The 17814-nt window shown below is 37.2% G+C and overlaps 1 protein-coding gene across 2 annotated transcripts; it reads right to left on the reverse strand.

The window, feature by feature from the left end:
• Positions 1-2669: 2669 nt before the first annotated feature.
• On the reverse strand, positions 2670-4343 carry LOC18425270 (zinc finger protein CONSTANS-LIKE 6). Of its 2 annotated transcripts, none has more exons than XM_006829838.4 (2): positions 3373-4343; positions 2670-3273 (listed from the first exon to the last, which is right to left on the reverse strand). In XM_006829838.4, exons 1-2 carry the CDS (start codon positions 4315-4317, stop codon positions 3046-3048), a joined length of 1173 nt encoding a protein of 390 aa, XP_006829901.1. In that variant the 5' UTR covers positions 4318-4343; the 3' UTR covers positions 2670-3045. The 2 variants fall into 2 exon arrangements, with proteins under 2 accessions (XP_006829901.1, XP_088720009.1); XM_088863883.1 differs by having other exon boundaries at positions 3358-4343.
• Positions 4344-17814: the final 13471 nt, after the last annotated feature.

Consider the following 17814-nt stretch of genomic DNA (forward strand, 5'->3'; position numbering starts at 1 on the left):
ATATATTCAGAAACCTAAAAATTACAAGTTGTGCTTCCAAGCTGACAACTTAGAAGTTACTGGGTACTCTGATGCAGACTTTGCAGGAGAGTCGGATGATAGAAAATCAACCTTAGGATTTGTATTCCTCTTTAGAGGTGGATGTGTTTCTTGGCCTAGCAAGAAACAAGGTTGTGTAGGTCGGTATACTATGAAAACCGATTATATTGTTTGTAGCAATGCTACAACTTATGTTGTCTAGATTAAACGCTTCATAAATGATTTGAGGCTAGTTATAGCGGACGGACGTGTTAAATTTTTTTGTGATAATCAGGCTATTATCTCATTAATTGGAAATGGAGCTTATAGTTCCAAAGGTAAGCACATTGAAATTGATTATCATTATATCTATGATATTATTGAAAAGAATGAAATAACTGTAAGCTATTTTTCATCTTCAGATATGATTGCAGACCCTTTAACAAAGGGATTGAGCTCAGAAATATTATCAAAGCATGTAGGTTTGATGAGACTTAGAAATATCTAGATCAGGAACTCCCAAATGGGATATTTTTTCTTTGATGTATTGGTCATGAAAGGAAAAGCTGCATTAGCGTGAAAACTCCCATGACATGAATTTGGATTTTTTTTGTTATGAGATATACAACTGCACTAACATGAGAAGCCTCATGACAATGATATGCTCATATATGTTAAATCCATTAAGTGGTAAAGACTTTATGATATTTCAATATATCTGGCCCTCATGGCCAAGTGGAGTTATTGGTACGTGTGGGTGGCCAAGAGGCCCTTAAACGTGTCATATTTCTCTCTCTTTATCTTCATCATATAGTTTAATATTTATTAATAAAATAGAGAATTCTTGAGAGATAATATGCCATTATCCAACGGGTAAAAAATAACTTCCCACCTCTTAGGATTGGAGAGTCACATTGCTCAAAGATTACAGGAGAAAGTCGAACATTAGAGAATAGCCTCCTCCCATCCCTCTTTAAGAAGGGTTTCATGGCTATGGAGAGGCACAGAGAAAATCATAGAGTTCTCATTGTTCTGGTAAAGCTTGATATCTGCAATCCCTAGTCTCACGACACTACCATCAATTCCTGTGAGTTTGTTCAGTCTATCTCTTCCCTCAAAAGTTCAACACTTAATACTTAAAATTTGATGTTTCTTGGAATTCTCTTAGCCAGGACTTTTGAGAGGTGTCTACATATTTATATGGTGAATGTAATTAAGTTGGGAACTCATAATAAAAGAATGAGAGGATTATGGGTTTCTCCTTTGATCGGAGGTCTTACGAATAACTTTGATGGAGGCTCTTGCCTAAATTCAATGGAAGCTCATTAGGTCACCCTGAATTGGCTGGCATGGGAAGATTCTTGGGAGATCACTTGGGTCATGTGTTGGTGTGTTAGTTGGGGTGTGTGTCTATACCACCACCGATGAAGCTGAATTGTGTGCCTTGGTATAGGGATTCAAAGTATTCTTGGAACTACAGGTTGCTTCAAAAAATACAATTCAATGGTATGAAAAAAGTGCAGAAAATCCCTTGAAATTCGAGACAATTTTTGTTGGAAATTCAGGATCAAATTTAGAATTTGACCATTTCTTCCAAACATGTTTACAAGCAAACAAATCAGGAGCAATTTTTTCTCTTTCTTTTCAAAACAAAGAGTCACATGGACAAAAACTTCATGGGATGGAATTATATTTGTTTTTCTTGAAAATGTTATTCAATATTCAGTACTCTTAGCCTCTCTCTCACATATAGAGAGAGAAAGAAGAGAGAGAGATGTCTCAAGGGAGGGAGGGAGGGAGAGAGCCTTGTTGTGCAACCAAATCCTTTGAAGACAGCATTATAGATGAATTGGAAAATCATAGTGATAAATTGCAAGTTCTGAATGCAAAACTGGTTAGTTAAATTTAATCAATTTTTTATTTTTTATAGAATTTGATATTTCTTTTCTGACTACTCAGTTGATTTCATTTACTTCGCAAAATATCTTCCAGTCATCTAAGCTGCCAACATGTATCAATATCTCACGGACAGACCAATAAAAGGATTACAAAAAAGATTTCTGGTACAACTTCTAATTTATTTGATGTCCAAAATATACGAGTCTTTCTCTTATGATTGGATACATATATTAGATAGAAAATCTATGATGTGCACAAAATATATAAATCCATAGTCTCACACTGAAGATTTATGATACATGTATATTACCCAGCTCTTTAGGTAGTACAACTAACAATTGCCCCACGACAGAAACCAACCAGCATGCGTTTTATGCCGACTATGGTTTGTGTGCCCAGGCATGTAGCCAGATTCGTACAAGTGCCCTCCTAAACTTGATGTAGAATTTGACATGGGTACATATGGTTTGATCACCAATTCTCAGTTTCCTTGGCTCCGATTTACCCATTGGGGTTCAGTCTTTCATTTAGCTCTTCTTGTTTGTAGTCTTGTATTTTCCATTGACTTCAATTAATAAAATCACACAAATACTAAACTGAACAAATAAAAGTGCAAAAATGAGATCGTTGTTTCCCTTGACAAGGTTTGGACGTATGTTCCCCGACATTCATGATTGAAATTCAGCAAAACAAACAAACATTAAAATTAACCAAGTGGCTTCAAAGAACAATTATAATTATCACGTGCAATAGACTTCTTAATATAAGATTTAGTATTATATGTATGGGAAGGGATTTACAAGCTTCTTTTGTGTTTTTTTTTTTTTCTTTTTTTTTTTTTTTTTTTTTTCTTTTGACAAGAAGTGAATTACATGCTTCAGTGAGCAATGTTACAGATCCTCACAAAGTCCTACACATAATCTCACAGGAGCGTTAGTTGATGTGAGTTTCTAGTAGTATAGTAATAGTACAAAGGAATAAGATGCGATGCTTGAAGTTGAAGATTTGAAGTCTACATACTTCAGTATGTAGGATTGTCTTCCTTAATTATTTATGGATGCTAGGCATATAAGCAGAGAACATGAAAGTGATATGTTGTGGTCAGTTCTGAATAGAGTTGTTGAATCATCAAAAAGGGTAAGGCGTTGGAGGGAAGGAGGTCCTCTTCACAAAGCGCCCCTTCATCCTGGGCCTCTTCTCCGCGTTGAGCTTTCGAACTTCATAACGGATCTTCTTCGAGAAGAGCCTGGTTCGACGTTTCTCACGGTACCTCGACACCCTCGCCTCCCTTCCCCCGTCACTGGCTGTAGCATTCCCAACTTCTGAATAAGTGCTCATCTCCGGCACACAATTTCCCTAGAAAATCATATATCCAATAATTTAGACTTTAGAATTATAATAGATTTCTATGTGTTTGTATGAGAGAAATAGATTGAGTGCCTGAGAGAGAGTTACAGTGAAAGGGTCTGGCCAGCAATCATCAGGGTTGAATTCGGGACGCTGACCAGTTGTCCATGGAGATCGACCCCATGCGCTGATGACTGCCTCATAGTCGAGCCTCAAGCTGATGCTCTTCTCCAACACAATCCTACACTTCTCTTCATCGTCTTCCCCAGCTGTTGTTGGTGTATCGTAGTCGAAGTTGAACTCAAGGGTCTCGCTCGACAGTTCCACTTCTGCAACATCCGGATGGTGGCTGCAGCCAAATATCCCATCTTCATCCTCCTCTTCTTCAACCTTTACCCTGGACGCCACACCCTCCTCCTCTTCCCTATAGTTATCTAGCAACCCCAGCCCTTCAATGCCAAAGGCATCCTCATCAAGCCCCTGCCCCAACAAGCTCTCCACATCGGCTGCAAAGTCGGCCAGGTCCATATCCAATGACGGTATCGCAGAAAACTTGGCAACAGCCATTTCAGCAGGAGTATCAATCGTTGGCTTGCAATCAGCCGGAGTTGCACGAGCCGGAGAAGAACGAAGATCAGCTGCCATGGGCTCGAACACCGGAACCTGATACAGGAGCTGCTCGTCGACTTCATCAGGCGATGACTCCTCTTGCATCTGTGGCACTACTAAAGGGTTGGCATGCGGCTTAGCACCATCGATCGGGTTCTTCATGTTCGGGTGTGGCCGCATGCTCCTAGCCTTTCCCCGCTGCCACGATGGCAGTACAAACTCACACCTATGTGAAGATGAAGTCTTGAGGCGGACGCGGTCGTGGCGCCGAGCCACTGAGTTTGCAGAATGGATGGTGCCATCACAAGCATGGCAAAGGAAAGCATCATCAGCCGCACAGTACCATCGCGCACGGCCCTTGCCACAGGAGTCGCATGGCCTCACCGTCTTAGCCCCAGCTGCTGCCGCCACCACCGCTCGCCTGCTCTCTGCAGAGCTCGTCATGTCGCGTCACCTCGCTTCTCCTTAGCTCCGAAAAACCACGGACAAAGTGAGAGGCGCTGTTATTTAGAGGCCACCTCAGTGATGAACAAGAATATTAACAATAATAATAATAATAATAACGATGCAAATGGTGGGCCTTCGACTGAGTCCGATTGCCTTTTGAGGCTTTACGGGGCTTTTACGGCCTTTTCAGGGTTGCGCTTTTGCAGGTGTGGGCCCCTGGGGAGGGCCTTATCTGAATTGGGATTGGTGGAATGCGCATGTTGATCTAAAACGGAGAACTACCATTGGGCGGCACTTTTTTCACACGGATTCCCAGGAGGGGCCACCGCCGTCGCTCTCCTTCCCTCTAATTCGCCCTAAGCAACGTGAACCTATTTTGTTGCTTTGTTCGCCCCTTCAATAATTTCGCCTTGGGGTCCCCTTTCAGATGCTGCCCCAATCTACCTTCCATGTCAAATGTAACTTCCATTACCGAACCGCTCATCCATTTCACCTACAAAAATCCCTCTTTTTTTTTTTTTTTTTTTTGGGTAATTCATTGGGGAAGACAGACACCTACCCATTTTTTCAAGTAGATTAGGAGTTAGTTTTTTTAAAATATTAATGGGGTGGTGTTAGGGGTAGGAATGGATGTCACATCATGGTGACTATGATATGAGGTACTACCACCACGACCCCAACCCGTTTCCCAAAAAAAACCCCTCCTACCAAGCAAACATGAGTTTACCCACTTTTATACATATTTATTTGTATTCCTGATTTTCATACTAGTATCTTTTTAATTTTAGGCGATTCCAACTAATTCGGTTAAGGCAGTGACGATGATGATAAAGATGACGATGATGATGACAATGATTGTTACAATTTTATGTGATCTTACCATACAAGCCTTCTTTCCCTTAAAAGTCTGATGACGTCCGTCCCAAAGTGAAATGCTAATAAGTTCCAATAATTAGTGCTATTCTCTATATCCCTAATTATATTCAAATTTATGTGCTAGAGGTGTGACCACATGTGTGTTCACACAAAAATCATGTGAACAACAAGAAATGGCAATTTAAACTCAAGAAACAAAACATTTAAATGTTTCAAAAAGCCTAGCCTCCATATGATGTTACCTCCTTGAACAACACGAATCAAGCAAGTAAAAACGGAGAAAGTTTATATAAGTTGTCAACCTTATAATGTAGAAGTAAGGTGTACCTCAAAAATCCATCATAAAAGGTTGTTTTTACCGTGGAACTCCCTCCAATTAATCGACCTCAAGGTAAATGAATACAGGAAAGGAAAAAAAAAAAGATTTCAAGTCCTAAAAATAGTTCATTTCCTAAATTGATATTTAACCGTCTATTTTCAATATTTTCAAGCATTTATAGATCTGCTTGATCATCACTGTTTTGGGATTTTATAGTGAGAGAGTAGATTTTCTAACGCCATAAGGTTGACACCAAAACTACATCTTCCAAAAGAATTTTAAGGTGTGTCTTATTTTGATTGCTTAAGGTGGATGCCTTATACAAATCTCACCCAAACGAAAATTGTCTCATGACTTAAAAATGATCAAACTTTTGGGACGAAATTACGACTGTGCATTTTGGGTTTCCATGAATATGCAATAATTTAGTTATTTTTGGAAATCAATATTCAACAATTTGGGGCATAAATGTTTTATGATTGGGTTTTGAGGCGAATGTATACTCCAAGGCCTTACCAAAAGCTCATTAGGTTTACAACCATATAGCATAGTGTTACATTCTTTGAAAATATTAAATTTTTTTAAAAAAAACACATCATCATCTAAAGGGTACTATTTGAAAATTATTGGTTGCAACAATGTTTTAAAAGCGATATAATGCTCAAGCCGATTTTTTGTTATTAGTACACACAATAAAAAATATGGATGGTATCATCTTGGCTCAAGAGATGGTTCATTCTGCTAAGCCTGCAGGGGCCAAAGCTTCAATTTGTTAAATGGATTTTCAAAATGCTTATCACAGGTTGGAGTGGGACTATTTGGACCAAATTTTGGCTCTCATGGGTTTTGAAAAATAGTGAAGTATGTAGATCCATGGTGTACTTTCATGTACCCATCTTGTGCTTTTAATAAACAGCAAAGCAGTTGGCTGCTTCAAAGCATCAAGAGGCCCTAGGCAGGGAGATTCACTTTTATCTATACTTTAGTGGGAGAATTTTTCTGTTTATTGCTTGGTGGGGTTGTTAATAGTGGCATGCTTAAAGGTATACCAACTTCTAACATTGGCCCTAAGGTCTCTCATTTGTAATATTCGGTTAATACGCTTGTTTATTTAAGGTCTCCTTCGATCAAGTGATAATTTTATGGCTGATTTTTAAGTGCTATCAATTGATCTCAGGGGCTAAAATCAATTTGACAAAGTCCAAGCTTATTGATAGCAATTGTTCTGAAGAAGAAATTAGATGGGCTAAGTAGATGGGATTTGTCTATCAATATTTTCTAGTCAAATCTCTCGGTATTCCCTTAGTAGATAATAGATTGAGTCTGGCTTCATGGGACCATACGATTGAGAGATTCCATAATAAGTTAGATGGATGGAAGGCAAGATATTTATCTCTGGAGGCAAAATTACATTAATAATGGCTACCTTAACTAACATACTAATCTACTTTTTGTTCCCTCTTCAAAGAACCAAAGGTTATTATTTAGAAATTTTGATGAAAATCTTCCAACGCAATGGAGGGGCAGAGCATGAAATTTTGATGAAAGTCTTCCAACGCAATGGAGGGGCAGAGCATAAGAAATACTTTCTGGTCCGGTGGGAAGAAGTATGTTTTCCGAAAAAGCTTGGTGACCTAAGGTTCAGAAGACTTCAACATTTCATTGAGGCATTACTGATTAAATGGTGGTGGAGGCTATTGGAAGACACTACGTGCGGAAAATAGTACTCTTCAGTAAATATGGAATAGACGCCTCTAGCTTTCTAACTAAGGTAAACGGTGCAAATACCTATGTAGTATGGAGAGGTGTTGAGAATGTGAGACCCTTATTCTTGACTCATGTGAGGATATTGGTTGGTGATGAAAGGAAACTCAAATTTTCTTCAACAAAATGGATAGTAGATCAATCTGTACAAATCCTTTTTTTAGAAGTATGTAGGCTTGTTATCAACAAATCTTGCCTTATCAAAGTTCTGGTGAGTGGGGAGGGATGTAACGTTGTGTGGGATGTCAAGTTAAGGTACATAAGAGTAAATTATGACTTAAAATATCAGTTTCTTGAACTTCTAAACGTCTTTCACTCTCACTTTCATTCCCCTGGGAGAGAAAATGGGCTAATGTGGGAACTAGAAGTAGGGGGAAGCAACATAATTAAATCTTTATATCGGGCTTTTAACATGGAAAGATACTTTAATATCCTATTGGGAGCTTCAAAAGAATGGAGTTCCATGGTTCCTCACAAGGTTAAGGCCTTTGTATGATTAGTACGTAAAAATAGAACCTTCACGTCGGAGATAAGTGTTTTCTCATAATGAGTGTATTTTATGTAAAAAAGATGTTTAAAGTAATGATCATCTATTCATGCATTGAGATTTTTCCATTAACTTGTGCAGATGAGTTTTTTTCAAAATGCAGTGTGCCTAGCTTATGCCTGAGACAGTCTAACAAATGTTAGTGCAATTGAATTCTCCGCCATTTTCAAGGATTGATTCAGCGGAGGAATACAGTGACAATGACCTTATGACATATTTTGAAGTAAAGAAATTCACGAGTTTTTTCAAACAAAACGAGGTGAATTGATCTTCTTCAGCGACTTATCTTAAGAACTATTATTCAATTTACAAAAGCATATGAGGGCTTTAGAGGTGTTCTGGTGAAGACACCTATTTTGGCGATCTCATGGTGTTTAACATTAGAAAAGCAACATTTTGGAAGCATCTACCTATCATGTGGGATAAACTTAATTTTGATGGGAGAATTAGAAATAATGCGTTAGTAGCTGGCTATGGAGGCGTTTTATGAGATGATAGGGGACATATCGTGTGGACCATGCAGGGACAACTTCCCCACTGCCAGGCTATTGAAGTAGAGCTAATTTGCCTCAAATTTTTATTTTAGAGCTGTTTTTATATCTTTCCATTAATTCTCAATGGATGATGTTAGGGTAAGGCTCTAATTATAGGAAATATGGAAACGCTACACCTTTAAATACTGCCACTGTAGGATTCTATAGTGAATCCCGATTCTATGGTGAATTTTGAAAGAAGTAAAAACTTTGAAAAAAAACCGATCAGATAGAAATTGTATACCTTTTCTGGATTCCAACGCCCCATATGTGTAGTTTATACAATCTTTCCATTCCTTTCATCGCACGTCTTCTCTAACTTGAGAAGTCGATCCTCGCAACTTTAGCTGAATTTTGATTGTCAGAACTAGATATGACGTACACAATGCAAACACCATGCTTTTGATGGATAGCCCAAAAGCTCTTGAATCAGCTATATGTTTTCTTATTCATGGGTTTTAAGAAAGAGAAACATTAAATGAGAGAGAGGGGGGAGGCTTTGGGTGTAGTGAGGGAAATTTTTGTTGAGACATACGAGAGTCTCATAAGAATTCTTTATTCTCTCTCTCTCTCTCTCTCATTATATATGAATATCCTATGAGCAAACCATATCCTAAATGGGAGTTATCATTCCTATTTTAGATATTATCATATTTATCCTCGATTAGAATTCTATATGACATAGGATTCCATTTTCTTTTCTCTCTACCATCAATGACATGGTCATCCTCTTCTTATTAACCACAAAGAATATTGAAAATTTTGTGGAGATCCATTCACCTTCAAAGCATAGACTCCAAACCCAACATCTCCCACTTGTCATATAGTGGGTGCAAAAGCAGATGTCAACTCTCATAATAATCATGTAGTGATACATCACAATACAAGAACTCATCCTTACTTTATCGGGAAATATATTGCGTGAACTTAAAGAATGATGTATCCATGCAGAGAAAACATATTAAGTCTCCATCAAACTAACATGAAACCTCGATTCTTTCTTAAACAAATATGCTCCAGTCTACCCTAGATATACTATGCCACACCATATCGAGTATCCCAACTAATCTCTCATGAGCTATCTATGCTCAAGAGACTACTCATTCCCATTATGCACACATACCCAACTTATCTGTTAAAAAACATTGCTCTCATGCAAGTTGAGAAATATATTGCAAATAATATATTATGTTATATTATAGTTTTGTAAAACATATTTTAAAAGATCATTTTCGGTAAAACTCATTAACTTCATGGCGCAACGGATGAGTTTCATGTGGTGCACTTGCTATCTGGGTGCCAACTATGGTGCGAAGCCATTGAACTTCCCTGAGCCTTACTATTGTTCAGATTTGACTTGGCCACTTTCCTAATGCTACTGTTACTCGGCGATAACATACATGAACTTGGGGAGGACACGCTATAGAATGATCAAACATCCAGATCCTAATATAGTCTTTGGGTCTTTATTGGCACTCCATTGTATGATTGGCTATATCTCATAGTGTAATGGAAAGCAAGGATCATCATATACAACTCTACCTCTATGGTAGTAGTGGTCTCTCTAAGCACATGCAGTACAAGTCACACTCCATGGTGAATGATAAACAATAGTAATATCCAAACCAAATTTACACTATGTGGGTTTTTGTTGAATCATAGCTATGCATCATGTCACATCCAATGTGCCCTAGGGTCGAACCTAAGCAACTAACATGAACTTGATGTTGCTCAAACTTGGCAATCATACAAGATTGCATGATCCGGTGGGACAACATACTCAAATGGATTATGTTGATTTCAATAATAAAATCTCATCTCAATATATGAGATCTCATCTCATGTTACATTGAGGTGATACTTACACACCCTATGTCTATCTCATCCTCCAGTGTCCCTAACACTGAGGGCAGTGATTCTGCCCACGCAGTAGAGCTTTTCCCATTGATGATTTATCTAACAATAATCATGCGTCCTAGTGAATAAAGGCAAATGTGCAATTAAAACCATGCGTATGAATTTCGAAGAAACGATAATAACATAAAGACTCACATAAATAGTACATAGTAAATAATATCCATGTACTGAAAGAGTTAGACAGTAATAATGATATAAAGAACCAGTTAGGGACACCCAGGTCCTCATCCCTTGACATGAGCCATATACACCTATCATGCTATAGGTATTGTCATCGGGTATGTTATTGCGACAACATGTCATGACTGTCTCTTTCCTCTCAATGATACCATACACAGTGATACCCAGTCTCTACTTGATATGTCTTACTATGATACTTGTGATCCTTTACAATAACTTGTACAACGTATTATCACAAAAAAATGCTCACAAGCTCTCTAGCACTCAATATGATCACAAAGCTTAATACTATCCTCATGAGCCACATGCTTTCCTACAATGTTACTTAATCCATATACTCTATTTCCATATTGGACATACCAATCATGGAATTAGGCATGTTGCACCAAGAATCGCTCCGACTCTTGAAATGGAGACATTTTCTAATGTCAACAATTAGTGTTCTAATTACTCATGCATTCATGTTTACTCTATGCTTATAGTTTGATATCATTTGGTAGAAAGATCCATGAGTACTTTGTAGTTCTCTGGAGATTTAGAGTATAACTGATCATGGCCAACTAATGTTCCAAACCTTGATTTCTCTGATAGCCACTTGACAAGTCCTTTAGCACATCCCATTACGTTCACGACATGGTATTGACAAGGCTGCTTACTATTCTCGCATGAGGTACAAAAATCACATTTTTCATATATTAGACTCCATTTATGGACAAAGATTCAAACTAAGCATATGACTTTTCTTGGCTGGAGTATTGATAAGCCCTCTGTCATGCATCCTAAATTATACAAAGATTTCCCTAATGTATTAATTAAGACAAACTTAATGATCCTCTTAGAATGATTGTGATTAATCTCAACAGCACGAATGTGATGCACTTTGTCAATGTTCTTCACATCGAAATTGGAGGATAACTACTCTTCAATGGTATCGGTCTTCTCCTTGTCATTCCTTGCTATTAGGATCTTATCAACTTGAAATAACAAGATCGTAGTACTTCCAATGTTCTCCATGGCAGATCCTTTCAAGAACTATCACTCAAATAATTATATGGACAAGCTCCATAGAATAACTTACCTCAATGGCAAATGTAAGGAGAATTAATATTGTTCGCACAATTAGGGAGAATGTCTAAACACAGTTCACATGCACAATTGGGTGAGCCCTTTCATCACCTTTCAAGTTTTGCGTTTTCTCTATAGACTCGTTGACCCTTCAATAAGAGGGAAGATCCATAAGTTCCCATATTCAATGCTTTTCCATGAAACTTTATATTTCCTAGTCATGGAGGCAATCCAATTGACTAAAAAGACAATCATCTAATTATTTCCTTATATGAACCCAGTTCATTCTCATCAATGGATATGCAAGTTGGACTTTTCCACTTAGATCTCAAAATCTCTGAGGAACTTTAGTTCTTGTATTTCTATGACACTCAAGAAGCAATAGTGGTCGTTGACGAACTCCTCAAGGACGATGTGATTACTCTTATTATCATCTGATAGCAGAGGAATCTCCTCATCGTTCTTTGTTTTAAAATTATAGTTATCTCAAACTTCTTAATTCATATGAACTTCAACTCAATGAAGCATCACAAGATTAAACATTTTTTTTGGTCACCCTCTTTAGACCTACAAACCAAGACATTCCATTATAGTTCTTAAAACATCTAGTTAGGGTTTCTATTATAGTCCTATAATTTAGTTCATTGTTACCTTAAATGGCATTAGCAGCTATCATGTAAGGGAAAAAAAAAAGAAACACATGAGAGGTTTCTTACTGATCCCTAACTTCTTAAAGGATTTATAACATAGATCTTGTAGGAATAATTTTCAAGTTTCTCATGACAATCAATACATCATCTCTGAGTAGGTCTCATACAAATATGTTTGTGTTGTGATCGACACCACAATATCATATAGGGTGCGATTCCTTCTCCCGTAACACCATATTTCTACAAAGTATATAACAATGTTTTGTGTTGATTAATCCCATGATCATGAGAGAAATGTCCTAGACAATTCAAATGTGCACTTCTGTGTATTGTCATTTCTTAGAAATAACTCTCCTTCCTAACTGGTCCTCAGCCTCCAACTTAAATCAATTAAAGCGAGAAATTGCCTTTCATTCAAGTGAGATTGAGTGCATTTATTGATGGCAAAAATATTACAAGTGGGATTTGTCACAAGGCCTACATCTAAGGGACAAAAAAAGTCCGAATAACTTCACACGAATCTTATGATTGAAGTGCCTCATAAAAGGGTCTTCTAGTTGATATTTAACATTAAATAGTGTTTTAATATGGGTACATGCGCATTGGTTAATGATCTAACAATGAGAAAACCCACTAAAACAAGTAATGACACACACTATTTTTCAAAACACTATCCTCTTGGAAATAAAATTGGATGTCCTGTAGAAGAGGGTCTAAGCACTAAGAGGGGCTGCTCCTAGTTCCTAGAGCATGGAGCATGTAATGAAGGAACATGGTCTAACTAGAACATAAATGGTCCAAGCGTTCTATACACACCACGCCCTTGGCGGCATTCCTCCCTGCAAGTGCTAATACTTTCCACAATAACAGGGGATGTAAAAGGTATCTGTCTACCTCCCCTTCTATGTATTATGATACTACCAATTCCACAATCCAACTATAGAAATGAATTAGCATCCAGTACCATGTGTATACACTAGCATAAATAGTAGAGTCTGTTGTGCGTACCACCTTCAGCTCAGTGCATGCACAAGTGAAGTGGTCGATCTATCTTGCAATCATATTAGGTCAATGATGATTTTACATACAGAGTACTTCACTTACCTCACACTCTCAACTTCTATCTCCTCTTTCCTTGGGAGTGTTTATCATTTGGTTTGTTATTGAGGTTGTTACCATCGTTAGGACCAACCAACATAGCAATCATGGCGGCATCACTATCACTATCACTCATAGAGTGATGCCATGTCTCTAACTCCTGATGTTCAGATGAATGACTCTCAGATAATGCTTTGTCAATATGTATATGTGGCTCCTAAGGATGAGGAAGTGACTAGAGCACAAACACAACACGTGCCTGCAACTTCAATAATGAATACATATCACATATCTCTATGGTACTTTTTTCTAAAATGCTCCATCACGGAGACATTTGGTGGCACATAAAATGCTCACATGAGCGACTATAGTATGGTGGACAAGGTACTAGTAAACTACTGTTGTGAGGTTTTCCTTACATGCTCGTACCCTTTCCTCAAGTGGGTCTGTGTTAATAGTAATGTTTTCCAGTGCTGCTTTGTCATTAAGTGCATACCTGAGGGACATATATATATCAAAAGGTTCCCACCACCTCAAGTTTCCCTTCTAAGGATCAAACATGAAAATGCCCTAGCAATCCATATCTGTGAATGTCAGAAGAAACTTACAGTACATTTTGCTCATATGTGGTTGCCGATTTACAAAAAATAAAATTTATGTAACACTTCCATCGAGTCTTCAGGATTTGAAGATACGTACTTCCAAAGCAACTAGAAGCGAAAATATCATGTAGTGAGATTAGGTCTTGGGCTAGTAATCAGCATCAGATCAAACATGTAGAGCAAGGCTCTTGATTGTCATCCTCAAGGAAGTGGTCGCATTCTAAATACGAAATTCCACATCGAAAAGGGGAAGTGATCGCAATCCATATTCTAAGGAGACATGAAATTAGATTTCCTAAGCCCTACCAGCATGAAAGGCACACATAAAATAATATAAGGGGCTAAAAGTATGTTTTTTAGGCCAAATCAGCATTTCTTGAGAGCAATAAATTGATGTAACCTTAACAATTGTGTCGCACTGTAAGAGCTGCCTCAACGACATAAAGATTATCGAAAACAAACATCCCAATGCAATGTTATTCCCCACCTATAGAAGGTTGAGGAGGCATATAAGTAGTGCACCACTAAGGTTACTCTAAAAAGAGCCTTTAACTAGGTCGGGGCCTAACAAAAAAAATGTAGGCAGCTACGGCGGCACAATAAAAGTGTGGCCTCAAGTAAGAAGGGCCGAGGCAGCACGTACTAACAATGTGCTTGTGGCCTCATAAAGAACAGTGCAGTTGTAGCAGCACCTTCAATTTGTGGTCTCAGGTGGAACAAGGCCTTTGTGGCTGTACATTCAGGTATATGGCCACAACCCCACCGTAATTTCTATGGCTTTAGTTGATCCCATCTAGCACGTGTGGCTTCGTATGTGTGCTAGCTGCATGTGCATAGATTCATACATGTGGCATATGTGCCACATGTATGTCTGTGCAAGTAGACAATGTGAGATCTCGGTCCATGTACTTGGGTGTGCAATGAGTCAATCCACCATGCGTCCAAACACATGACCAGTGATGGTGCAAGCATTCCACATGACCAAAAATACAATGCATACTAGGGGCGTGCATGTGTAACACCATGTGGGTCAACACATGTCAGCTTGGACATGCACCGTGACCTCGTGGTGGTCGTCATGGGACTAGGGCACCCAAAGTGCGCCCTCTGGCATGTTTTAACATGCATGTGCATCCCTTGAGCGTGTCATTCACACCTATGCATGTGTAGTGCACTGTCAGACCATTCTCGACTCTCTCAATAACCAATGAACATTTGAAAAACCAAAGAAATTTCTTTTTTTATTCTCACACACCAACCACACTAGTTAACAAATCCAAAAGGTGGACTTCTATAGTGAATGTAGGACTTTACGTTGAATCCCAAAGCAGTAGAAATAAAAGAAAAATAGATTGCATCAAAATAACACATTTTTTGGATTCTAATTCCTTGTGTGCAATTGATGAAATTCTTTCGTCCTTTTTTCTACCTGGTTCCTTTGATTCAAGAGTTCAATGCTCGCAACCTTTGGTCGACTTTCAATTACTTAAAGAAGAAGCATGATATATACAATGAATTTCCTAAGCCTTTGATGGAAGGATTGAGAGATCTTAACTCACCTATATTGGTTTTGTTATTTAGGGTTTCTGGAGAGAAGGGGGCGGGGGGGGGGGGGGGGGGAGGGGGGGACACTAGATTTGGAGATGAGTGGCACGTAAATCCTATCAGAATTCTTTATTTTTATCTCTCTATATTAACCCCATTCTATAGAAATATCCCACAAGGTTATCCTATCAGAAAGAGGAATTATCTTACTTAATTGGGTAATATTCTCTCATGTAAACTCTATCCGCAATATAAAACTCCATTAGACATGGGATTCCCTTTTCTTTTGTCTTTACCATCAATAAGGTGAATAATACTTTGGACTTCCTTTTCCTCATTAAGTAGTAAGAATATTGGGAATTTTATAGTGGCTATTGAACCCACAAGCGGTGGACTCCAAACCCAACATCCAAAAAAACTAGATTTGGCATTGAAAATGTACTTGATGTCCTGCGCATTGATTTCTGCACTTGAACTTCAAATTTATAGTTCTAAATATGGCACACATCCTTGAACACTTGAAATAAATGGTATAAAGAAAGTGTTTTAGAATCAAAGATCTTTAGAGCTTGAAATCCATTGCTATTCTGAATAATGATTGTTGAGGTGGAGATGATCAATTTGTCGGATTTCTAAAGCCATGATTTCTTTTGTAACTAATAAATTGTCAATTAGATTTCAGGTGGACATTTTTACCAATTACTTTTCCTCACATATTTCATGTGAAATTAAATAAGTTGAATAACAAAGCCTTAGATCAGACTAACGCAACTCTAGTTAGTTTCTCCTAAAGTTTTTCAATCCAAAAGTATTTATGTGGAAGCAACACAAGATTCCAGTAACCTTAGATTTTCAACTACTCAGAAATTTGCAAGGCAAATGCCGCCCTAATGGTCACTCTTACCTATCGCAATCTTAACACAAACAAAATTTAAGCAAAGAAATAAGTTTATTTGGGTGATTTCATTGGTTTTTCTTTTCCTATGGTTTCTTAAAGGGTGTCGTTGTGGATGTAAGTTGGAATAACTTGTAATTTGGAAGAATGACAGGTGACTTTGACTTACTAAACTTAACCAAAGTGGTTAGATGGTGTCTTTTCATATTTTAGAAAATTCCAGGAGAGAGAAAAAATTGACAAAGATGGCACTAGAAACCAACAAATCGTTAAAGATTATCGAAAGTTTGAAATTATTAAAGTACAAGTGGATCAGGTTCTTGGACACCACCCTTGTTTATGGAGTCAAATGCAAGGCTGTCATGACTTTGGTGAAAACCAACCACCCCATGAAAGTTCTGTCATTAGCCCAAAAAAGGAAATGTAAACAACGAGACCATTTACATTTACTCCAAGTACAAGGTAGTCACAAATATTCTTGATCATTGAATGTATAATTGGGTGGTTTCATTTATTCGAGTTACCAAGCTTGAAGCTCAAAAACAATTTCCTTGAGAAAGTACTTAAAAATTTAAAAGAGAAAGTAGCTAAAAAATTTCAAGAGATAAACTTTCACAATATTTAAGTTTTAGAGTGAGAATGTATCTCAAAAATTTAGACTGAGAAACTATGTGCATTTGTAAGTTTGAGAGAGAGAGCAAGTAATATAAAGTTTTAGAGAGAGAAATTATACCAAAATTTTTAGACAGAGAAGCTATCTTAAAATTTTTAGAGAGGGAAACTTTATCAAATTTTAAGTCTTTGAAATATAAAAGTACTTAAAAATTTTTAGAGAGAAATTATCTCTAAATTTTAACAGAGCGAAACTATTTCAAATTTTCAGTTTTAGAGATGGAAAATGTCTTAAAATTTTAGAGATGGAAAAAACTACATCAAATTTAAGAGAGAGAGAAACTACCTAAAAAACATCTCAAAATTTTCCGAGAGAAGCTCTCTTATTTTAAGTTTTAGAGAGAGAAATATGTTAAAAAATTTTAGATAGAAAATATATGAAATTTTAGATGGATAAAATACCTAAATTTTTAGAGAGAGAAACCATCTCCAAATTTTATATAGTGAAAGTATTTCAAATTTTAATTTTTAGAGAGAGAAAATGTATTAAAATTTTAGAGAATGAAACTATATCAAATTTTACAGAGAGAAATTTTTGAAAAATTTTTAGATAGAGAGAAATTATTTTGAAAGAAAAAGTATCTTAAACTTAATGACAAAAATGACATTACAATAAATAGTATAATAAAAAGGCATCTAACTTAAAAAGTAAAATAAAAATAAAAAAGAAAAAAAGGGACCATAAAAATGTTATGTATCTATGTACCATCAAAACAATAAAAATATATTTTCAAAACGTACATTTTAAAGGAAATAAATTTTTTGATGCAATCTTACTCAATTAATCCAAACAGCCCCCAAGCTTTTTCTTCTCTCCACTCAGCCATTGGT

This window comes from Amborella trichopoda, chromosome 4 (assembly GCF_054954075.1).
Source record: "Amborella trichopoda isolate Santa Cruz 75 chromosome 4, AtrichopodaSantaCruz75HAP2 v2.0, whole genome shotgun sequence".
Classification (NCBI taxonomy): Eukaryota; Viridiplantae; Streptophyta; class Magnoliopsida; order Amborellales; family Amborellaceae; genus Amborella; species Amborella trichopoda.